Source organism: Phasianus colchicus, chromosome 4 (genome assembly GCF_987193195.1).
Source record: "Phasianus colchicus chromosome 4, bPhaCol1.hap1.1, whole genome shotgun sequence".
NCBI lineage: Eukaryota > Metazoa > Chordata > Aves > Galliformes > Phasianidae > Phasianus > Phasianus colchicus.
In genome coordinates, this window is record NC_143439.1 from 32,330,437 (window position 1) to 32,354,979 (window position 24,543).

General features: G+C 38.8%; 2 protein-coding genes across 4 annotated transcripts in view; one reads left to right on the plus strand and one right to left on the minus strand.

The window, feature by feature from the left end:
* Nucleotides 1-24,543, minus strand: part of RASSF6 (Ras association domain family member 6) — a 112,468-nt gene that overhangs the window by 40,518 nt on the left and 47,407 nt on the right. The window lies entirely within an intron of this gene.
* On the plus strand, nucleotides 12,354-15,717 carry LOC116231059 (interleukin-8-like). The gene is made up of 4 exons (XM_031596610.2): nucleotides 12,354-12,957; nucleotides 13,403-13,538; nucleotides 14,292-14,375; nucleotides 14,972-15,717. Exons 1-4 carry the CDS (start codon nucleotides 12,894-12,896, stop codon nucleotides 15,000-15,002), a joined length of 315 nt encoding a protein of 104 aa, XP_031452470.1. The 5' UTR covers nucleotides 12,354-12,893; the 3' UTR covers nucleotides 15,003-15,717.

Here is a 24,543-nt window from a genome sequence, read left to right on the forward strand (position 1 = left end):
CCATTGTGACTAAACTTGCCAAGAAATGAGGTGAGCTAAATGTTATTCTACAAGGCTTAATAGAGATACCTTTTCTTCTGCAATATAAATGTCATTATGTCTTATTATTCCACAGCTTATTTGATGACACTTCAGTTCTTTAAAGTTTCAGAACAATCCTTGCTAATCCTTCAGATATTATCTGCCAGTCCATACGGCATGTCTAATGCTTCATACAATAGATTACAGTAAGTAATTTTCTAGGCTATGTTGCTACTGCTCATAGTAGTTTGAGGTATGCACCTTCAGGGAAGCCGAACTGTTACCATGCCTTCCTCAGCCCAGATTTCTTGTTCCCACCACTTAATCATACAAAAGAGAGTAGAGCCACAAAAATGATTTAGGGAGTGAAGCATCTCCCTTATGAGTAGAGGCTGAGGGAGCTGTGTCTCTTCAGTTTGGGGAAGAGGAGGCTGAGGGGTATCTCATTAATGTCTATAAATGTGTAAAGGGTGAGTATCAGGAAGATAGAGCCTGGCTTTTCTCAGTGACCAATGATCCAATGATAGGACAAGGGGCAGTGGGTGCAACAGGAGGATCCATACAAACATGGGAAAAAACTTCTTTATGGTGAGGATCACCACAAAGGTCAGAACACTGGAACAGGCTGCCCAGAGAGGTTGTGGGGTCTCCTTCTCTGGAGACATTCAAAACACCCCTAGACGTGTTCCTGTGTGACCTGATCTAGGTGCTTCTGCTCTGGCAGGGGGACTGAACTAGATGATCTTTCTGGTCCCTTCCAATCCCTGATATTCTGTGATTCTGTGATCATATGCTCAAAAAACGAATAGAGAAACATATCTGCTTTTAGTCATACTTCAACAGATAAATGCACTTCATTTTAGATTTATTTTGTTGAATGACTGCAATAATGTTTGGCACTTCCTTCCTAATTGTGTTAAGTAAAGAGTAGGATGTGAACTGATTGGTACGGAAAACTAATATTCCTTTCAGAATGCACTATGTTGAATTTAAGAGATGACACGCAGTTTTTAATTATTAACTTCCTAAACAAGTTTCCAAAACACTAATTTAAAAAATAAGAACTAAAGTTCATTGGACAGTATCTTCTCATCTATCACTGCAGGAGTATTTATGTCAGGGCAACAAAGAATACATCAGCTTTTTCATTTTGAATGTGTATTTTGGTGCATCATGATTCAAAGCTTTGTAATAAATTCATCCTTATCTTGGAATGTTCAGCATGAAGTCTAAAAATTTGTATGAGTCTGCACAAGTGTGCTCTAGAAGTCATTTTTCCCTTCCTCTCCAATTCCATCACTTGAAGTTCAAGCCTTATTATTAAAACATTATAGTAACAAAGATTACGAGTGTAAGTATAATCTATAGTCAACCCTTTTCAAACACTTCTATATTGTGGTTTAAAAAGTCAGATGAAAGGTGAACAGAATGACGTTCAAGTGCACATCCTGCTCATTTTGTAACGTTAGCTGGAAGGAAATTGTTTTCAAACTGAAGTTTAGTAACCATACCCTAGTCAAAAATACAGCTCAATTGTTAGATTTCAAACAAATGCTAATGGATTATTAATTGCGTAGTGTTTTACTTCTAACCACTAATTGTAGAAAAAGAGATGAAGCACTTGAACCACTTTCATTGATCCTGTACATGGAACTGGATGATTTTACTGTGTGTGATGCTTTCCAAAGCAGCTCTCATTTCACAGAGTATTTCAGAATTGCAGAAATTGAGCTGAGATGTTGCAGAGTGGTTAACAGACCTCTGCAGCTCTCGAAATGTAAGTTAAAGCCTTCACCAAAGAAGGCTCCAACTTAACATTAGTATGTACATGTTTATTCCAGTTGGAATAATGAAAGGGATTTTAGTGCTGTACTGAGTAATTACTCTTCAGTGTGCTACTACCTGAAAAATATTTATTTCTTGACTGTGCTATTGTGCTAGGCTTTCAACGCTCATGTAGAGTTCTGTCACTCTTTAAACACTCACTATGCTTCATCTGACATCAGTACCAAACTCGAGTTCAAAACCAAAGCCATTGTGCAGCAGGAGGTGTGTTAGAGCAGCCATGCTGATGTGCTGTAAGATCCTGATCTTGTAACATAAGATTTCATATGTGTTAAAGTAACCATTGTCACCTAACTGCTTTGACAGAAGCAATGAATCACCCATTGTTACAGATGAAACCTAATCATGAAGACAGGTTCTGGCAAAAGCTTGACTAGATGTAATGGTGCTCCTCATAGATCTGGGAAATGTCACTCTATCACCACTCTGTTGCCACGTCAAAATGATCGGGTTATCATCACGTGTCATACTGCAGCTAATTGTGGCTGCAGCTTCCTAAGTGGTAGAGGTCAGGATTCTGAGAGTAGAGAGCATGACAAAAACCAGAATCACAGCTATGGACTTCAGGAGACCAGAACTGGACTACATTTTGAGATGATGGACAGCAAATCATAGAATCATAGAATGGTTTGGGTTGGAAGGGACCTCTAAGATCTGTTCCAATTCCCTGCTATAGGCAGGGACACCTCCCTCTAGACCGGGTTGCTCAAAGCCCCATCCAGCCTGGCCTTGAATGCTTCCAGGGAGTGGGCATCCACATCCTCACTTGGCAAACTCTTCCAATGTCTCAACACCCTCACAGTAAAGAATTTCTTCCTGATATCTAGTCTAATTTACCCTCTTCCAGTTTTATCCCATTTCCCCTCATCCTGTCACTACCTGCCTTTATAAAAAGTCCCTGCCGAGCTTTTCTGTAGATCTCCTTTAGGTATTGGAAAGCCACTATAAAGTGTTCTTCAGGCTGAAGAGCCCCAGCTATCTCAGCTTGTCCTTGCAGGGGAGACGATCCAGCCCTCTGACCATGTTCGTGGCACTCCTCTGAACCCACTCCAACAACTCCATGTCCTTTTTGTGTTGAGGGCTCCAGAACTGGACACAATACTCCAGGTGGCATCTCACAAGAGCAAAGTAGAGGGGCAGAATCACCTCCCTTGACCTGCTGCTCAAGGACACTTCTCTTGATGCAACCAAGGATATGGTTGGCCTTCTCGGCTGCAAGCACACATTGCCAGCTCGTGCTGAATCTCTCTTCAATAAATATTCTCAAATCCTTCTCTTCAGGGCTATTCTCAAGCTATTCTCTACCCAACCCATATCTGTGCTTGAGATTGCCCCAGCTCAGATGCAGGACCTTGCACTTGGCCTTGTTGAACTTCATGATGTTGGCATGGGCCTCATCATGAGTTGAACTTCATGATGTTGGCATGCCACCTCTCAAGCCTGTCCAGGTCCCTCTTCGCTCTGGTGTCAACTGCACCACTCCGCTTGATATCATCTGCAAACTTGCTGAAGGTGCACTCAATCCCACAGTCTGTGTCACCTACATAGATGTTAAATAACATCTGTCCCAGCACTGATCCATGAGTAATGCCACTCATCACCGGTCTCCACTTGGACATTGAGCCATTGACTGCAACTCTCTGAGTGTGACCATGCAGCCAATTCCTTATCCAGCAAGTGGTTCATCCATCAAATTCATTTTTCTCCAACTTGGTGACCAGGATGTCATGTGGGACAGTATCAAACACTTTGAACAAGTCCAGGTAAATGAAGTCAGTTGCTCTTCTTTAACCTACTGATGCTGTAACTCCATCATATAAGGCCACCAAGTTTGCCAGGCATGACTTACCTTTGGTGAAGACATGTTGGCTACCATCAATCACCTCATCTTTATTTTCCATGTGCCTTAGTCGGGCCATCAGGAGGATCTGCTCCACAATCTTGCCAGGCACAGAGGTGAGACTGATTGGTCTGCAGTTCCCTGGATCTTCTTGATAATGGAGGTTATATGTGCCCTTTTCCAATCAGTAGGAACTTCACCAGACTGCCATGACCTTTCAAATATGGTGGATAGCATCTTCATCTGCCAATTCCCTCAGAATCCATAGATGGCTCTCATTGGGTCCCATGGACTTGTACACCTTCAGGTTCTTTAGATGATTTCGAACCTCATCTTTTCTTACAGCAGGTAGATCTGCCTTCTCCTAACCCTAACCCTAACCCTAGATCACTTGCATTTCCCATTTACTCTCTGGCAGTCTATGAGAAACTCGTCCTGAGGTCATCTTTCTATCCAATGAGGTTTTGTCCTCCAAAATGGTAGAAATCATGGAGATTTTGCAGAAGCAATGGAAATGTTTTCTGAAGAATACATGTGATTAGAAGAATAAAACTTAGGGAAGATACAGTGAGTGTGCAGTCATGGATACCACTTCAGAAATGAAATGATAAAAGTTGGAATAAAACCTTGTAATAACTCATAAAACTTTTCAGGCCCTCTAGCTATTATTACAGTTAAGAAAAATGTGGAAGAGATATGGTTTTGTGTGGGTGGTTAAAACATTCCACTCAGTAACTACCTCCATTGCATGCCTTGCACTCATAATGATTTCCTGGTTAACTGCACCAGCACTGAAGATCTCAACAGGTTGGACTTAACAAACAGGAATAGTAGACCTTCAGGAAGGAAGTGCTGGGCAAAATGAAACTCCTGGCTGTACATTTGTATCTCTTACAAAAGATTCAGTCTCTTCCTGGTTTGAGTTTGGCACACACCACTAATGGTCCACATCGACACACAATTTATCCTTAGTTGGAAATCAGCAGATTTTTACATTCCTGTTAAAATAGTTTATGTGTGAGTAAATTAGGTCTGGGCTAGAAGTAAGAGAAACAATGATACATAAAAGTGTTTTCACATCTCATATTTTTCCTGAAATGAATAGGCAAAAATGTCTTTGATTCAAACTACTTGTTCATAAATAGCCATTATGAAGGCTGGACACTTGATTCTACCAGTAAAAACAGCTGTAGCTATCTTTGGCAAAGAGCTCTTTGCTCATACTATTGCAGTTAAAGAAGGTTGGGCTGGATGATCTCATAGGTCTTCTCCACCTCAGGTGATTATATGATTACTGTGTAACTCAAGGAAGTATTTGAATTTTACTGCTATTTCAGTGGCAAAGTATTATGGCTCTGTGGAATCCTGTGCTCAGATGCACGAGAATCCAAGTCCACACAAACACTGAAGAATAATATGAAAGAGAACAGGGTGAGACTAGCAGAGGGAGATGATGGCTTTCAGAAGTTCAGGATGAACCTTATGGTTAGGAAATGGCATAAAATCTCTGTTGTCATTCTAACAGTTGTCATTCTAACAGTTCAAGGTAGGTCAGATCTTGGCCGATGCTGGTTTGATGAACAATAAACCCACAGTCATACTTTGCACAAATCAGTCATGCAGAAGTAGGATCTCAGGTTAAAAGTGATCTGAGTTGGCAGGGTTTAGATCAGAATACAAAATGACTACTTGCAATTGTTAAGTCACTTTCTCTTGAAGAATTAGAGAACATCACTTCATTTCATCACTTTCCCCAAAGGTGAATTGTAAGTGCACAAGATTCATAGGATGTGAGAAGATATGATTCAAAGTATAACTAAGCCAAGATGGTTAGATATATATATTTATTGATAAACGATTATCTTTTTAATGTCAAATTCACTAAATCTGAAAAGTCTTATGTGCAAACAGAGATGTTTTCAAAAGCACTATGATACTGCAGCCAACCTACAGAGGCTTAAAAATGTGAATTCTGTCTTTATATCATTGGGCCTTTAAAAAACTATTTGTCAGTGCTTGGAAAAAAAAAAAGAAACAAATTCACAAATCACACAAATATTCTAATTTGTTATTACATGTCTATGAGCAATGGAAGAAGATAAAACAGGTTATAACTAAAGCATATGATCAACCTGCTACTGAAATTTACTTTTTCTATCTAGTTTCACTATTTCAGTCTGCCATTGGGAATACTCAACTGTTACTCATCTATCATTGATTTTGAGATAATAGACAGTAAAATCGCTGATTTTCAATCAGTATTACAGAATTCATTGGCATTAAAAGAAGTTCTCTACAGCAGAAGTTGCCAAGAAGTCAGAATAATGTAAATTTTCAATTTGATGTAGGCATAAGATTGCAACTCAAAATGAAGAAAAGAAGTAAAGCCAGTGGCAAGGAAAATGAATTTGGTTTCCTTGAAAAAACATAGCCTTCCAGCACTGTTTTAGCTGCACTAAATACAAAAAGAGAACATGCTTTGCTCCTTTTGCTTGAGGAGCAGGACTGGATGGGAAGAGACAGGACCCAGGTTCTGTTCCCATCCCAGCTGACTTTCCTGAGTCCTGCCCAGTGTCTGTACCAACTGCAGAAGCAATTAGAATACCCAAGTGCAACAGCAATGCAAATTCTTATTTTTACATGTTAACAGGAGAAAGCAATCTCTTCCTCAGCAAATACTGGAAATCAACATACCATGGAACAGAACAAACATAAATTGTTAATCTACCAAAATGGATTGTATGCACTCAGTAAGGCAAATATTTAAGCAGAACATATAACTAAAGCAGCAGAAATTGATTCCTGGGGCAGAGTTACCTGCCTGACTCAGCTAAAGTTTCTGCAGGGGCTGTGCTAGAGTCATCTCTCCATGGTTCTTGAACACCTCCAGGGACAGTGACTCCACCATCTCCCCGGGAAGCCCATTCCAGTGCCTGACCACTCTCTCAGAAATATTTCCTAACATCCAACCTGAATATCCCCTGGTGCAACCTGAGGCAATTTCCTCTAGTCCTGTTGCTAGTTACATGGGAGGATAACTCCCACCTCACCACAGCCTCCCTTCAGGTAGTTGTAGAGAGAGATAAGGTCACCCATGAGCCTCCTCTTCTCTAGACTGGACAATCACAGCTCCCTCAGCTGTTCCTCATAGTGCCTGTGCTTCAGACCCCTCACCAGCCTCATTGTCCTTCTCTGAACATGCTCCAGGACCTCAGTGTCTTTCTTGTAGTGAAGGACTCAAAACTCAACACAGTACTCAAGGTGCAGCCTCACCTGGGCTGAGTACAGGGGGATGATCACTTCCATGCTCCTGATGGCAATGCTATTTCTGATACAAATAAAGAGCAGATTCCTTAGGATGTGCTTTATCTGTTCTGGTCTCCAATTTGGCTCTTATTCAGGAGCACTTTCCCTCAGCTCCAGTGTCAGAGATACCTGTTTGAGGAACTAAAACCTCTGTTTTGGTTTCACGTTATGTAAACATACATACAGTTCACTTAATGAAGATCAGAACCACAAGGAGCCAGCTTCTCACACCATGGGGATGGGCCCTCATGAGTAAAATGCAGGATATGATTCCCTTCTTCTTCGTATTTCTTTGTCTTCACTCTTTGTTCTCTCAGGTGCAGGCCAGAAGAATATGTATAAGCTCTTTCTTTCTCTTGCTCATACTAATTTTTTCTCCACATAGCTGAAACTTTGGAAATAAACAATGCCAGAATGATTCACACACTGGAATTTGAGGCCAACACACCTTTGTCTGTCTAGTAGCTGTCTTGTCTCACATCATCTTTCTGCATCTGAGTTCAGGACCTTGTTCTCTTTGTAATTAGATCCAATACAAAAGTATGACTTCAGTGATATTCACTTATTCCTGATTTATACCAGTAGACAAACAATTAGAACAGCAATACACATGTGGCGCCAGGTTAATAATTCTGCCTTGCTTGCAAGTCTGAATAGCAATAGACTTGAAAACATAGTAAGTTGATAAAAACTATCATTATTTCATCCTTTCCACTCAAGTAGATCAGAGCTACCTAGAAAAAAAATTCTAGTTTTGGCACAACTGGTAGAATAGAAACTTTCAAAAGGGAGGTAAAGAAGTAAGTGAGTGTGCATGAGAATAGAAGCAAATGGCACTCATACATATTTTACAGTCTCTATCTTTGTTTTCAAGAACTGCTTCTGTCTAGAAGTCATAATTTGCTACACTAAATAAAATATTTTTTTGAAAAATTCTTTGACTCATGTATTGTTATTAGTGTTCATTTACTTAAACATATTTGTGAAAAATAATTCCTAATAAGAAATACAACATATGGTGATACTGGCTGACATTCTGGAAAGCCTGTGAGTAATACTACCACTGAATTTTATTTTTTTAAGTAATGTAACTAGTGTGATTTTTTTCTAAAATGTAGCTGTAAATTGAGTAGTGTGAATATTCTGATCATTCATTAAGCAGCATTCTGTCTGCTAGTTTTTGTTTTGTTGTTCATTTTTTGTGGGTTTTGTTTTATTTTGTTTCAATTCTGCTTCCCTTTATTGAGGTGACTTCATTTCCTATGCAGTTACTACAGACATGGGGAAACCCCAGGAATATACAAAGACACATTTTCCATCAAAACTGACCTGATTATGGCTTTTGATTATATCGTGAATAGGCCATAGGGCACAGAAAGGACTGCAATTTCAGACTTTTGAAAACTACAAACAAAGTTCCGAGTCAACAATAAAGGTTCTGACTGAGGCTCAGGAACTTTGCTGAATGAATGTTCAACATTGGCATCAGTGGATTTTAGAATGGTGGAGTAATAAATGCGTTAGGATCCAGGACAGCTAGCAAGATGAACAAAGAGAAACAACAGAAAATTAGAAGGGGAGAAAGAGAGATGATTTTTAATTGCAGAGCAAGAAGCTGTAGTGGTAGTTTCAGATGTGTTGTCTACTGTTGGAGCACTCTTTTGTACTGCAGGGAGATCCACGTGCCAAGCCCTGTCAAGATGGAACTTGAAAGCTTTCCTCTGCCTCCAAAACAGAGCTTTCATCATCAGTGGAGGTGGAAAAAACTATTCACCAATAGGTGTTGCAATTGTACTTTTCTGCAGAAAGCATCACGGGACTGCACGGAAAATACAGGAATAGGGATCATCACCTCCTGTGCAGTGAGGAAGTAGCACTTTGGGACAGCAGAGCTTTGCCTCTCATCCTTCTCATAGGGCTTTGTGCAACTTCATGCCCAAATGATATTTATTTGTTAAATCACTCACACAGTGACCTTTGTAACACCTGCCCAGTAGAAGACTGTTTTAGGAAACACACTTTTTTCCATGTGTAGCCCTCCCAGAAACAAATGAATGCAACTTCTGTTCTGTTTGTGGTGTTAAATATTGTGCATAAGCAGCTGCAGGAAGAGGTGTGCAGCCAACCAACAGAATTTCAGCAAGCCTTTTCTGAGAAGGAGGACTCAGCCAAATGAGTTAGGCTTGTAGAATTCCACATTAACTAATCAAAGATGAGCAAATATTTTTGCAGGGTGCTGATTCAGATACTACTGAAGCTCATTAGAAAGATGAATACTCAACACATAACTTATGGGTACATTTCTATTTACATTCAATTATTCTATACCTTTCATATAAAAATAATTCTTGTGACAGCTGGCAAACTTTACATCTTGGTTGGGTGTTCTTTGTTGTTTTTTTTTTTGTCACTACCTAATTAAGAAATAGTTAGGGGAACAAGACACATACCTCTGGTATATGTAACTAAAGGGAAATTCTCTATTTGGCCCTCACAAATCAGTCAAATTGCCTAAGGAAGGTTCACAGCAGAGCGTGTTTCACAGTCAAAAGAAAAAAAAATGTGGACTGACAGACAAAGATGCAAAGAAGCTGACACATTTTCCCTTTGCAGGTCACACATATGCATAGATTTTACATATGGGGTTACAAAAGTGTGAGAAAATAAGAGGAAGAATTTGCCAGAAGGAAATGTACAGCTGAAGCAGCACTAGCCTTTCTTGCTGAACTGACTATTCTCTGAAGGAAGGAGTTAGCATGTTCACTGACACAGCTATTCAGCTACTTAGAATACTTAGATGTCTGGATCTAAAACTTCAGGCATATAGGTAGGATTTCTAAAGACAGTGGTGAGGAACTGCTGAGGGGAATGAGGTCAAAGCAGAGTTGGAGGAACATCACAGGAAAGAAATCCCCCATTGATCACAGTTATATAAGGAAATGTGAAGTCCCATGTCACTCAGCGGTTGAGAAAAGCTGGGGAGAACAAGCTAGGAAATAATCTGAGGAACTCATTTTTTTTCACTCAAGCACTTTCCTACCTTTTGCTATGACATAGCAAAACAGATAAGGAAGCCTTCACTAATGAAATTAGCTAAATTTAGACCTTAAGCAGTACCTGCAGAATGATTCAAAATAATCTAACATGCCACTTTGTCACATCATTTGGGCAGGGGCTACAGCACCACACATCATGGTTAGAAGTCAGCTGCAGGATATTAGTCTCTAGACTGCATTTGCACATGTCATACAGTGGGCTGACACTTCTCAGAAACTTTATCACCAACAAGTGATAAAACCTATGGCAGAAAAAAACATTTATTCAGCCAGAGACTGTAAACTTTATTTATAATACTCACATGTAAGGGTTGGGAATTACTCTTTTCCATCAGAGACATTATGTATTGAAAATTCAGTAGCTTTTATGTCATGTCTTCAGCTGCGTCACAGTTCCAAAAGTAGAAGGTTAGAAATGAACTGAAGAAATAACTCCTTTTTTTTTTTTAACCCTAATCACAAAAAAACCTTTTTTTTCTTACCCTTATCACAAGAGTTTACAATAAAACACGTGATCTTTTCATTTATGGTTCATCTTTTCTGACTTCTCCTTGTAACCACAAAAGAAGTTTTCCATTTGTTGGCTGAGGACTTTCTGAAGCCAAGTCTTTACTCACTACCTCTTGCTTTTCTGTCTTTGATTTTTAAATTATTATTCAAAACACAGTCTGCAGAATCCTCCTCTTGGTTGTTCTCATGGCTGCATTTCAAGAGTTGTTACACTGTAATCACAGTATTATACAGGGAAGATGTAAGACATCTAAGTTTTTCATTAACTTGAAGATAAACTTACTGTTTCTGTACTGCATATGCAATGAAGGTGATATACCTTGTGCCCTTTATGTAAAACTTACTGCTTGTTTTGCTTTATGGAAACATTATTTCTGCTTTCTTACTATCTGGTGTTTATCTCTAAGTTAATTAAAAGCTTTGCTGAAATGATAGACAAAGAACAGTTTATTGGGTTTATTTAGAAGAGGTCTACACCCTGCAGGCTCATACTTCCGCTTTCTACCTGTAGGCCAGAAGATGTTTCCACTGATATCCTAGTTTACATTTCTGTAGACTGTTGGCTATTCACGGAAATAGTGTGTCAAAAAAACAAAAAAAAAAAACCAAAAAAACCCCAAAAAACAAAAAAAACAGATATAGGAAAGAATAACCCAAACTATGCTGCAACAGGCAACAGAACAGCATTTTTTAACAAGAGATCATCTGCAGGAAATAAGATATAGGACTATAGAATTACAGAGTTTGAAATTAGTGATAAGGATCAATTGCTAACTCCTGTTTTCTAAGAAAAGAGTCAGAAGGCATCAAACCAGGCATAGCATGGGAGTGTAATAGGGATAAGTCTCAAGTACGCTAGATCTTTTCTTTCACAGTCCCAGACATATGCCTATGGCCATGGTTGAAGTCGAAGAGAGGACAGTCAATAGGCGGAACTCGGGTTTGTAAAAGAAGGGCTGTTATTAAGTGCTTAGGTGCTTACGTTACCTAATCCAGCTATGTTCACTGTAAGATGAAAGTTTACAAAGAAAAGATGCTTAATTTGATGTCAACACATGTTATTTGGCTACTATTCAGAACACATCCACTATCTGTATATTTTTGTATAAATACAGACACCGATACATACGAAAATATTAAGCAGAATTCAACTTTGCATACTTAAATCTCTGTGTAATTCACAATGAGTTGGAGAACAATAAACATATATTCATTCCTATTTCATCCTATGTCTTATTCCTTTAACTGTCTCCACTAGCAGGCAGAAAAACAATAACAGGGTTCCTTTATGTATTAAAACCCCACAATCTTATGTTTATGTTACAGTATTATTTTCTATCATTAATACAAATGTTTGTACATACCTGACTTTATCTGAATAACTCTCCTCCACATTTTCATCTTTCCTGTAATTTTACCACAAGAACATTCTTTTTTACCAGGCCAAATTTAGATTTGCAAAAATGTCTCAATAATGTCAGAGTGAGAATCCTACAGAACCTTCTGGAATTCTCCTCTAATCAAATTCAAAATTCAAAATGCTCAGTAGTACTCCAAAGACAATCTGTATTTTGTTGCTTATTTCAGTGATGCTAGACTTCATTATACTAAAAAGTAACATAAATCATCTCAGAAAATAAACATTTTTTAAATGTCATTGTATGTAAGGAGTAGGAGAGCTTATTAAAACCCAGTTCTAGTATCTGCCATTTCTAAAAACTGTAGTTCCTAGTTCTAACAGTTCTCCCAACAATAATAATGTAAAATAAACAAACAAACAAGAACTCATGTGCACAGAAAAAAAACAAACAAACAAAAAACAAAAAAACAACCACCCCAAAGTTCAAGGACACACATGGAAAATCACAGATCATATGCAAAAAAGTTGCAAAGGGAAAGTTGCAAAGAGTAGCAGAATAATAACTGCAGAAGTTTAAAAGTATGGAAAAGAACAGTCACAAGAATGCTACACAGGAAAATACAGAGTACACAGTGCTAAATAAAGGGCTACTTTGTACACGTTCTATGTTTTTATCATTCTTCAATTAATAAAGTGCTTCCTGCTTATGAAAAGCAGGTTCATGGTAGTTGAGGGAAAGGGGTTTGCCCATACCACCATGACTCATTCTCCAATAGCACACTACAGGTTCAGGAGTTTCCAGTGGTGTGACCCACACATGATGCAGGGGGTTCAGGACAGTATATAATCAAGGCAGATACTGAGCACAGCCACTGACCACCTTCGAGGCTGAAGGAGCAAACCCCTCACCACAGAACCAAACCCAGGTGACACACAGAAGAAACACTCTTGAAAGATGATGGGCAAGGCTGTGGCTGCTGTGATGGCTCTTCTCCTGATCTCAATGGCTGGAGCAAAAGGTAAAGAAATCCTTCCTAAAACCCTTATAACTAATTGCCAATGTGAATGCTGATGGGGGAAGATATTATTCTGTCTTAAAGTGCAGCAAATAACTCTGTGTGGGGCTAGATTTTACTCCCCGGTGAAAAGAGTAAATCCATGTAAATACATCTGATGTAGCCAGGTACAAAGATTAGCCAAATAAAAGCAGAGTGATAAAACTGCTGGTGCTCAGTCATTATCATTTTGCGTTTCCTTATGGCACTGCCTGCTATACAAACAGTTTTTGTATAGTGACAGCGATTGGGCAGCCCAAGAGAATGGGTGAAGGCAAATTTTTCAAGTCTTCTGACTCCTAAAAAGAAAAATTATTTCTAATACTCTGAGAAAAAACAACATGTTTCCCGGGCAAATAGTGAAATAGTCCATACACTACCTGTGTTTTTTTTTCTCCTCGTTTTACAGGTATGGCTCAGGCACGTTCAGCGATTGAACTCCGATGCCAGTGCATAGAGACTCATTCCAAGTTCATCCATCCCAAGTTCATTCAAAATGTGAACCTCACCCCTAGTGGACCTCACTGCAAGGACGTGGAAGTCATGTAAGTACTGTTGCAAAATCCTCCCTGCTACTTAACAAAAGGGAAACAGATTTTGCATTAGGGATGATGTAAGCGTTCTCTAAAAGATGCAACAAGACAGCAGGCCAGGTTAATCAGAATGCAGTGCGTGATGCCCCTACAAATGACATAATACATGTCATATGATGCATAATTTCTGTAAATCTGTACTTAAATACTACATGGAATTTTTCAGCATAAACCTGCACTCGTCAAACATGCAAATAAATCTAAAACTCTGAATTCCTCTGACATAAAGAAAGAGAATTAAAGCCACTGAGCTGCACTGAGCAGTTTATCAAGACATGCATTTTATGATCCCACTTCTACTGCAGTCAATGGAAAAATGAGTATTGCCATATAAGTCACAGAAATCTTACTGTGAAGACATTTTTATGGACTAGCCAGTAGAGTTTCTGAATCAAGACGGAAACATTTAGCTCCTCAATTAAACACCATCACAAATGCAAACAAAGCTATCGGAAAAAGAAGCAATTTTGAAAACAGTGAGTCCTGCAGATAAGTTAATCCATCTACAAAGATACAGGAATGTATGAAAAAAAAAAGAAAGCATGTATTAGGCTACAGCCTCAACTGATAGCAGCTTAAATTAAGGGAGAACATCTCAGTGTATATCTAGAGAACTCTGATGTTGCAAAAAAAAAACAGAATTGCCTACGGAAGGGAGTTTCACTAAATAGACCTTTTGACTTCCTTTTTTTTTCTCTGATGTAGAGCTACTCTGAAAGATGGCAGAGAAGTGTGTCTGGATCCCACTGCTCCCTGGGTGAAGCTGATCATCAAGGCAATTCTGGACAAGTGAGTATTTTCTTCTCTGTGGGTACAAATTATTGAAGAGCAGTATTTTGAATAAGCTAGCAAACAGCCACTGCACAAGTTGTTCAAAATACTGTCTCATAAGGAAGTTGCTATCAGGAAGTTTAATGACTGGAGCAAATACTGTGTTTGCTTTGTACTTTAATTATATCATTTGGTTCAGTCCCTTAGTGTGCCACACATCCCACGTGAATGCTAGCTACAACTCTCATAAGGCACAAGTATATTGCAAACTTAAACTCAAGTGTTCGGTCCTTCGGAAATTCAGGCGTTAAGTGACTGTTTTTTTCTTTCTTGCAATGGTTAAAAACAACTATAACTTTTTCAAAAAGAATAGCATTTAGGTGAGTGGGTGAAAATCAGGCCCAAGGGGGGTTAAGCGAAGGATCAAACTACTGAGGTCCGCTGAGTTACTAAATACTCATGAAAAGGTGACTGCATACTAATGTCTCTTTTTATTTTTATGTAATGGCTTTTAAAGGACTTGGACAAAGCACAAATCCTTTGAGGCCAGTTTCATGCAATTCCAGCATGTGATGTTGTTCCATTAGTTTTAATCTTTTTTTATTTTTTTATAGGGCAGACACCAAGAATAAGACTGCATCCTAAAGCAAAGAACAGAGATGTCCTACCTCCTCCAGGAAGACAAAAGTGGGAGACACCGCCATTCAGCTTCTGGCAGCTCATTTCCTCCTGCCTCTTACATTCATACTTTCACCATCGTCTAGAGGATACATCCTCCCTCTTTTTGTAGTTAATTGACAACTGTAGTTTAAGTCTTTTAAAGAGGTGTCATACAGGAGAAAAACCACTGAAATTAGAAAAAGTAGGGGGGAAAAAAAAAAAAGGCTTGTGAAAGGAGATGGAGATTACTCTAGCCACAGCAGGATCAATGTGGTGCACTCTATGCAGGTCTTTCTTTAAATAATGTCTTCCCTTACTGCTAATAATTTAGAAACTGCCCAACAACTCCTTTTCTTCAGGAACATGCTGACAGGTAGCATCAGCTGTACCTAGGTCACTGCTTCTTGTGTAGGCTGCAAACCAGAAAAAGGGGGCTTTCAGAGTCAGTAACCCACAAGTCTGAGCCATCAGTTTTGGAGCCATCATTTTCAAGGTATTGTTTACTGTGAATTATTGCTGTGAAGCTATAAACATATGTTTTAATGCCATCTTTTGGTTACAAAAAGGGCACTTTATTTATTCACTTGAATTCTATTAAATATTTATTGCATCTCTAATATTAATTAGCTTATACTTTGTCATAAGAATGTAGATGGTCTTCATGCTTTCATTATTTATTTATTTATGGAAAACATTGAAGTTTTTATGCTTTCATTATTTATTTATTATGGAAAACATTGAAGTGTTCATGCTTTTATTACTTATTTATTTGTGGAAAACGTCTTAGTTTAGGTACCTAATAAATGCTTATTTAAATGTTTTTATTTCAGTATTGTGTGCTATTAATTTCCTTATTGATCTAAGAGGATATGTTTATTTTCCTTCAGCATCACATAAAGGTGTCTCACAAAGTCAAGTGGAGGCTGAGTTGTGGGGACTGAAAGTACATCAGGGAATTAGGGGACCTGATCCAGGTCTATAAATATCTAAGGTGTGGGGGGCAAAGTGGCGAGGCCAGACTCTTTTCAGCAGTGTGCAGAGACAGGACAAGGGGAAATGGCCAGAAGCTGGAGCATAGGAAGTTCCACACCAATGTGCGCAAGAACTTCTTTACAGTGAGGGTGACGGAGCACTGGAACAGGCTGCCCAGGGAGGTTGTGGAGTCTCCTTCTCTGGAGATATTCAAGACCCGCCTGGATGCCTACTTGTGTGATCTGGTGTAGGGAACCTACTTTGGCAGGGGGGTTGGACTCGATGATCTCTGGAGGTCCCTTCCAACCCCTACAATTCTGTGATTCTGTGAATTCTTGCTTGCAGTACGTGCAGATGATTTTCAGTAGGAAAAAAATACAAAAGTGGTCAACTTCCTTCTTTTCTTGCTAGACTTAATTTTTTTCAGAGAACTGGGTGATAAAACCCATGGGCAGAAAGAAACGAGCAAACAATGATGAGTCACAGTTACAGCAGCAGAGTAAAACAGCATGTCAGCAGTGGATCTGGCACAGAACCAGGTTTCTCATTAACTTACCGTAATCAGGCATATCTGATAAACTGCAGTGGAGTCAGTGAGCACTCTCTGAAATTTCAGGGAAAAGGGAGGATTATACCGGGAGAAATCATAAGGAATGAGCTCCGATTGTAAGGCTACATGATACTGTGACACAGTGATTTACACTGAATCCCTGTGACACAGTGATTTACAATGAAAAAGCTAGAATACCAGAAGCAAATGCTAGAGAAAATGGGAAAGTTGAGCAACTGTTTAGATATCTATTTTTCTTTGACCTTTCCTAAAAGGAACCACTCCATATTCTGCACAAACAATGTATGTTTGCTCATGGAGCAAGAAGATAAAAAGGGAGTTTCTATTACAGTTTGAGCAACTTCTTGCACAATGTGATAACTGTCCCCACCATACTTTGCCTCTGTTCAGATCTGCGCCCCTGTCCCAGTGCATTACAGACTTCTAGACTTCATCTTCAAGATATAAAGAGGACAGAACGCCGCATGGGGCGAGGCTCTGTGCAAATTTGTCTTACAACAGTAACACTTCTGGTTTCTGGATGATTTTCACAAGCTGGCCTCCCTCAATTACTTAGTGTGAAGCAAGAAGAGGTGAGGAAGAAAGACTCCAAATACACAGTCATGAAAGCATGTGTGTATCTTAAGGGTTTAGGACCAGTTTTACTGGAAACATTGGTAAAGCAGTATGTGCGCAGCCTTTGTTGCGAGTAAAATTCCAGTCAAGTTACTGTCAGCTGAATCATGGTCAAGGAATCTGTTCTCTTAACACTTCTGTCTAAAATTTCAGCAGTAGCTTACTCTTAGGACCTCAAGTAGAGCATTTGCACAGGCTGAACCATATCCTTCCTTTCTCCATAGGTGAAAAGTGATTCAGAAGCTAGCTAGAAATGATATTACAGAAATGTATTTCTGTTCAGCATGCAATTACAAAAGGCCTTTCTTAGGAATAAATAACAATTCTCACTAGAAACATGGTTCCAGTTCTCAGATCCCCACCACAAACCAAAAGAAGCACCACAGCTCTTCTGAGTTGATGATTACCTTTGTCAAACCTGGCCTGTACTTCTGTGTTTGTTGTTTCTGCTTTGCCAATATTAACTCTGAAGCCACGAAAGGACTAATTCTCCTAGCAAAATATTTTTGAGACACTTAAAAATTCAGCCAATTTCCTTTAACTATATCCTTTTGCCTATCAGGATAAAAAAAATAAATAAATAAACATGAAACATGCACAGTCCATTTCAAATCAGAATGTTGTTAGGGACACAGAACAGTATCTGTACTGGATGATAAAATCTAGTGCATGCACCATGCTGCTGTTCAGCCAGCTTCCATCCTACTAAATTTCACTTGCATTTTTTCTCTTTTTATTGCTGCAGCCTGAGTACACTGAAATTCTTTACTTGGCTTCTGCTAAATATCTGAATCCTAAGGTCTTCTTCAAATGCATGCAAGATGACATGCAGAAATCTTATTAGTGTGCTATCATGGTAAGAATTAGAGAAAATATACTGTCCCAGAGATCGGGACATTCGTTCGTTAAGCTGGGAGTTGTCAGTGTCCAGAGGGCACCTGTAAGCCCTAATGCACTCATCTAGGTCCTCCACCCATTCACCTGCCCACAGGCCTAAGAACCTCATTTAAACTTGGCATGGGACTTTCATTCTCTCTCTATGTTCTAGGAGTATTGCTCTCCAGCTTAGCCACTGTCATGCCTGTTCTTAATTGCGGACCATGCTTATCCAGCCAGTGACTCAAGGCCTCATTTCTGGCTTGGACTTGGACCTGCATCATCACTGAGACACCTGCTGGGGTGCTCGCTTCCTGGTTTAACCCTGGCTGGTGGCAGCCTGCCCTGCTGGTTGTGGAGACCCTTTTGTCTCCTTATCCTTCAAGGAGAAGGTGTCCAGCACTGCTCCCTGGCATTAGTTATCATTCAAAATACAGTTTTCTTCCCTAGGGCTATTGCAGGATTTTAAAATGTCAAATCATTGGCAACATTTCCATGTGACTGAAAGCCTTAGAAATGATGTTAACAAGTTCAAGAATAGAACCTTCCTTCACATCCCATGGAAATAGCAATTTGTTCATCAAAGAAGTTTGACTTCTACAGTCATCCTGAAAGAAGATTGTGTAGAAAGACAATGTTGTTTTGTTTCATTATGGATGCATGTATTGCAAATGAACCATAGCATTCATTACATATAGTAAATTCCCCTCAAAATTTATGAAACAAAGTTATTACGAAGATAGAGTTATAAATGAAAATGCTATGGGGAATCGGGTTAAAGGCCTAAAGTAAGATCTGAAGGGCAGCTAACCATGACAGTTTCATCCATAACTCTGAAAAGTTCTCTTCCAATAGCAGAGGTGTGTGATCTCTTCTGCCCTGACAGTGACTGTCCAGTGTTCTTTCCACAAAGCTCTGGGCAGACAATGCATATCAGTCTCCAGTATGACCGCACCCTAGGAAGCTGTGGGGATAACTGTTTAACTCTTGGAGGTCATAGAATTTTCTATCAAAAAATGCCTTTTCTCTGGCTGATCACAATTTCTGTAAATTAACACTATATAAAGGAATAGAAAATAACCACAGGACATAAAGAAAATGTTATGTTGCCAAGATACAGTAATTTCTCAAGGAGCTGTTTACAAGCTTATGTTATAAATAAAGCAGGTGATGTGACGTGTCTCCACCGCAGGCAAAGCAACTCATGTTGACATACTGAACCGGGTTCTTGTTAGCTACTGATCTCAGCTAACATCCCAAGTGTAGTCCTGCTCCCTGATGACAAAAAGGTAGACACTATGTATGTCCAAGAAATATGATAATTTCTCCTCCACACAGCATCAAGGCTCTCATTTAGCAGAACCCTTTTCAAAACCAATTCTTTTCCTAATTTTATAAAACTACTGAAATTACTTCATATGGATGCTGTATTTTATCAGATCACATTTTGGCCCAGTTTCTTTTCTTGAGATCACCCTTCTCTCCTCACAAAAATAAGAATATCTTAATATCCCAGTGAGCAAAAAAATACATACTTTGTGCTCAAGAAATATTTCACTCAGGACATTTATTCATCTTCTGGTTTAAACACCTATGATTATTTTAGCTGCAGAATGTTACAGAGAAAACCGAATTTGCTCTGTGCTTATCTGAACCAAATTTTATTATGACATTGTTAAATACATCCTCCTATCATAGATAGACAAATTAAATATTCAGAATAGCTGAAGTGACTTAACTGACAATCCACCAGACATTTTAAGCTTGCCGTTTTTTGCTCAATGAGTAGAAAAACTTCTGGTACAGAACTAAGTATCTAAAACCCTTCAGCCAAACTAAAAATGATAGCCAAGGTCCTTTCACAGAACAGCAGAAACTAGTTGCCTGCATAAGACACTATCAAAATAGAGAGCACAATAATAACTATCAAAATATAGTCCACAACATTGTCAAAGTAACTCTGTTGGGCACAAGTTTTTGTGCAAGGCATTTAAACTAAGTGGAGAAAGCTTGACAGAAGTCCTCAATTCAGAGAGAGGAGTAAAAGCCATTTTATTTTGGGTTGGCCATAGGGAGGTGTTGGTAGTGCTACGCTGTTTTGCAAGAGTAATACTGCTCGTTAAAACTGTGAATGTTGATTTTTTTGCAAGAGATGTGAGTCTTCAATTCGTTATCTTTCAAAATTAAAAAGTTTTTTAAAAGTCAGTGTGTGCCAGTTTCTGGGAGGGAAATATGCCTCTGCCAGTAAGTTAGTATATTTATACTTTCATGCCATGTTTTATGTATCCCCAACCCTAAATTTTAAGAAATGTTTGCACAAGAACAAGATCTTTTTTTCTTAATGTGTCCATGTATTTTTTCTTTTCTGTACATCTTTCTCCTATTTGTACTTTTATTCTCGGTTGGTAGGTTATGTAATGATAGTAATGATAATACTTCCTTGATGTAAGATTTACGTGGTGTACAGAAGAGAATAAACGATAAATAGATGATCAGAGCAGAAAGTAGTAAAGAACATGTGGACATAATAATATTAATCTAATTTGTTCAAGTGATGAAATTTTGGTGCAGGAAGTCTTTCATGTACTACAAGTTCTTAAAAGGTGACAACTAGCCTGTGGATTGGAAAATCCCATAGTTCTAGTCAAGTTGCCTTTTTGAAAGGGTTTCACAGCCCTGGTGGAGATGAGCCACTGGTGTTAAGAAGACTTGGATATAGACAAATAATGGGAGAATACGTAGAAATGAAGAAAAGAAAAAAAAAGTCATCTTTTTATGGAACAGGGAAGTGACCCAGGGATTCCTACACCAGCTTGTGAGGAGTCCAATTTGGTTTGGCATTTCCATTTTCGGTCTGGGAAGCTAATTAGCTACGAGATATGGTATTCTGATGACACTAATTGAAGAGTAGGAAAGACTAAGATCGACTGTGATGAACTGCTGAAGGACCTTAGGATATTCAGATTAGGCAGTAAAATACCAGATGAAGGGCAGTGCAGGAAATAACAAAAGCAGTTCAGAAAGGAGGAGAAATTCCAAAACTCCTATAAAAATGAGACATTCCAGTCTGGTCATTAGGACACACAATTGTATGAAGCTGCGTGTTAGAAGTGGCAGATCAGGGCTCAGCAGTGAATAGGACTTCAGAACCAAACTAAAACAGAAAAAGAAACCCAACCCACATAAATATAATGTTAGGAGTTTTCTTTAAAAAGCAAGGCATCCCCGGGTGAATGTGATAGAAGTAAATCCATATCCATTTCTCCAAGAAAGATCTGTCCTCGAGAAAGAGGCAGAGATCCTTATGACAGCTGTTTCTGACAGTTATAATAATAGGTAGTACAAAGACCAAAGCTGGCTTCATTTTCTATGTGTGCCAAGAAAATAAATTTTTGGAAATGTATCTTTAAAACTGATCTTTTAACAAAAGATTTAGATGTCTGAGAGATGCCATTCACTGAAATGGGGGATACTAGTCAAAAAGTGACCAAAGAAGATGGAAGTATGTTTAGAAGTGGCTTCAGCTGAATGATATTTGACAGAGTACACTTGCAGCACAGCTGCAAACAATGGATAGGTGTGGATTCTTTACTACTGCCAGAAAACTAGCAACTAAACTATGTTCTGTGAGGTGCTTCATTATGTCTCATCAGAAGTTCTAAGCCAGCCATAGTCAGCCTCAGGGTAACCTAATGACAACCAACTAGTGGTTTTCAGAAAGAAGCAGATTAAATTAGTGATACTAAATTACTAAACTGCCTGTGTTATTTTTAAAGTGGTATGCATTATGCTTTAGTTTCTGATTAGAGATAAGACACTGACAGATACAGCAAGATGAGGGATGAAGAGCTGCATGGCTGAAGCATGATAAAGCACAGCATACCACTTCTGTGTGTGCTGTCTGATGAGAGGCTCAGACTGAAACAACCTGCACTACCTGAAAGTATTCATGCTGACATCTGCAAACCTTTTTGGCTGTAGTTTAGGGGGAAAGAAAAATAACAGTGTGACATTTCAAGAACCAGAGATTAATATATGATGTATATTGCCTACTGATCGCTTCTAATTTAATCAAAAATTCCCAGGACAAACTTCTTCAAACTTCTTATGTTTCCTCCCATCACTTCCTTATCTTACTTCCATATTCTGCTTGGCAGGAAGAAAATGCTTCTTGCCACAGTCATGATAGGAAAATGTGACTGAAGGAATAAATGCAGCTTTCATCCAGAAGATAAAACTCTAGTTGCTGGTCCCTGCACAATCTCTAGTAGGATTTAGCATCTCCTCTGTTAATATTAGGCAGATCAAATATATATATATTAATAGTTGTTAATATTCTACATTAATATTATCATGCATATTGTTGTATCATTAATTACTAGATACATAACATTGCCAACGACTTCATATTGAATTGTACCAAATGAAATATTTTGTATAGCCTACAACAATCTTTTAAATGGAAACTACAATGAAGAACTGACTGTTTTGAAGCAGAGCTGTAACTTATACACAGACACATAAATACATACGTGTACCACTGCATTTATAAATCTATGAATTAAAAGGTAAATCAATTTAAAAAAGCTATCCTGTTGTCTTGTGATTCCAGAGGGATTCAGCAAAGTCCAAGACTAATGGTGATCAGACTAAGGGTACATAATCATTTATATTTAGACACATAAGTGAAAAAAACCCCACAAGTTGCCCTAAGCTTTTTCCCTTTCCTTGTTATGACTTCCTCAATACACTAAGTAAAAAACATGTTCAGGAGACAGTCTGCTCTCTACGTATCTGCTCCCAACGGGTTGCCTCACAGCAAAGTTCCATGAGGGTTTGCACAATACTGTGCCCAGTATTTGAACAGAAGTGACTATTTGTCCCTTCAAGGCACCACAGGTCAACTGAAATTGCTGCTGCCAGCAAGCCATTTGCAGGGAAATGAAGGCAACTTCAGAAGATTAAAAAAGATGTATTCTTAATTTTACCAGAGAGAGGAACTTTATCAGCCCAGTGGTTAGAGCATCTACCTTGAATTGAGGCAACCAGAAACTGCAAGGTACTGAAGTCCACGTCTGTCCCATCCCTCATGATGGTCTTTCTTGGTCACTAGAGTACTCAGGAATCCCTACCACACCAACCACATCCCTTCTGTTTGTGTGTCCTCTGCTACATGCAAAGATTCCAAGTGATGCCAGCCAAGACCCTAAAAAATTGACTTCTGACTCTTGTGTTCATTACACAATGCTTTGAGTCATGTAAAAAAAAAGAAGTAGTTTTTGACATCCTGCAGCACGGAGAACACATCCTATACGCTGCCTTAAACACAAGCAAAGGAAGCATTTCCTTCCCTTTTCAGTAGTCTTTCAGTAATTGGCTTATTGCCTAACTTCTAACTTCTTCAATATAGTGGCATGTTTTTAACATGGTTAAGCATGGAAGGTCTCTGCTCATGGCAGTATCAGCTCAGTCAGTGACATTACCTTTGAAAAGATAAAGCAATTCCATTTGCATAAGTCATCTCAGATTGTTCTTGGGAAAACACACACAGACAAAATCAAATAAAGAATTTGGAGTTCCCACATGGAGGCAGAGACTGGGATCAAATACTGGGCAAAGTGTTGAAGGAATACAGTGAGAACTTGGGTGAAGTGCTCCCAGGTACACAGGTTAGGTGTGCCAGGAATTTGGCTTGATTTCACATCTCAAACTTTCTATGCCACAACATTTTTATTATGTATCCTCTTGTATTTTTTATGAAACTGTGTCATACTGGAAAAAAAATTGTAGTGAGAAGAGATGCTTTAGCTCTTAGAAAATGTAGTGGGCTTTTATTTCATTACAAACATCCTGCTCTTTTAGACTGATACTTGTTTTTAGCCCCGGGGCAGGGTTAATCATATAGGTGGAGCAGGCTCTTGGCTCCGTTTTTGTCCTGGGGATTTTTTGCGGTTCTGTTACTGCCACACTCAGGAAATAGTTTACTCTAGCACTAAGGAGGGCAAAAAGTCACTGAATCTAATTGGGAATTCAAGGGGGATTTTTTTCACCTTGGATGAATGGCATTTCAGTGCACACTAAGATAAAGCAGCAAATAATTGCAAAGAAATTGGTATCCCCAAATCAAGTTTTAATTACTCTGTGTGTGTATGCATACATATGTGGAGACAAAGAAAGACATCCCTAAAGAAAAGAATCAGCCAAACTTTGTTCAGAATAAGCTTGTTAGAAGTTTGACATAAACAATAAAACAAACATTTGGTATCTGGTATGATTCCTTCCCTTTTCATGCCTTCAGAAAACAAAATGTATTTTTCAGGAAAGCTCTGTAAGATATACAGCTAAGGAGAAGCACCATTTTCAGCCAGAAGTGGTATTTTTTGTTGACTCAGTAAGTGGCTGTATAGTCAAATTTGGCTATAATTTTTCCTGGGTCAGCTGAGATAGCGATGGGAAACAGATGGATTTTCCTTTTATCAAATGAGTTCATGG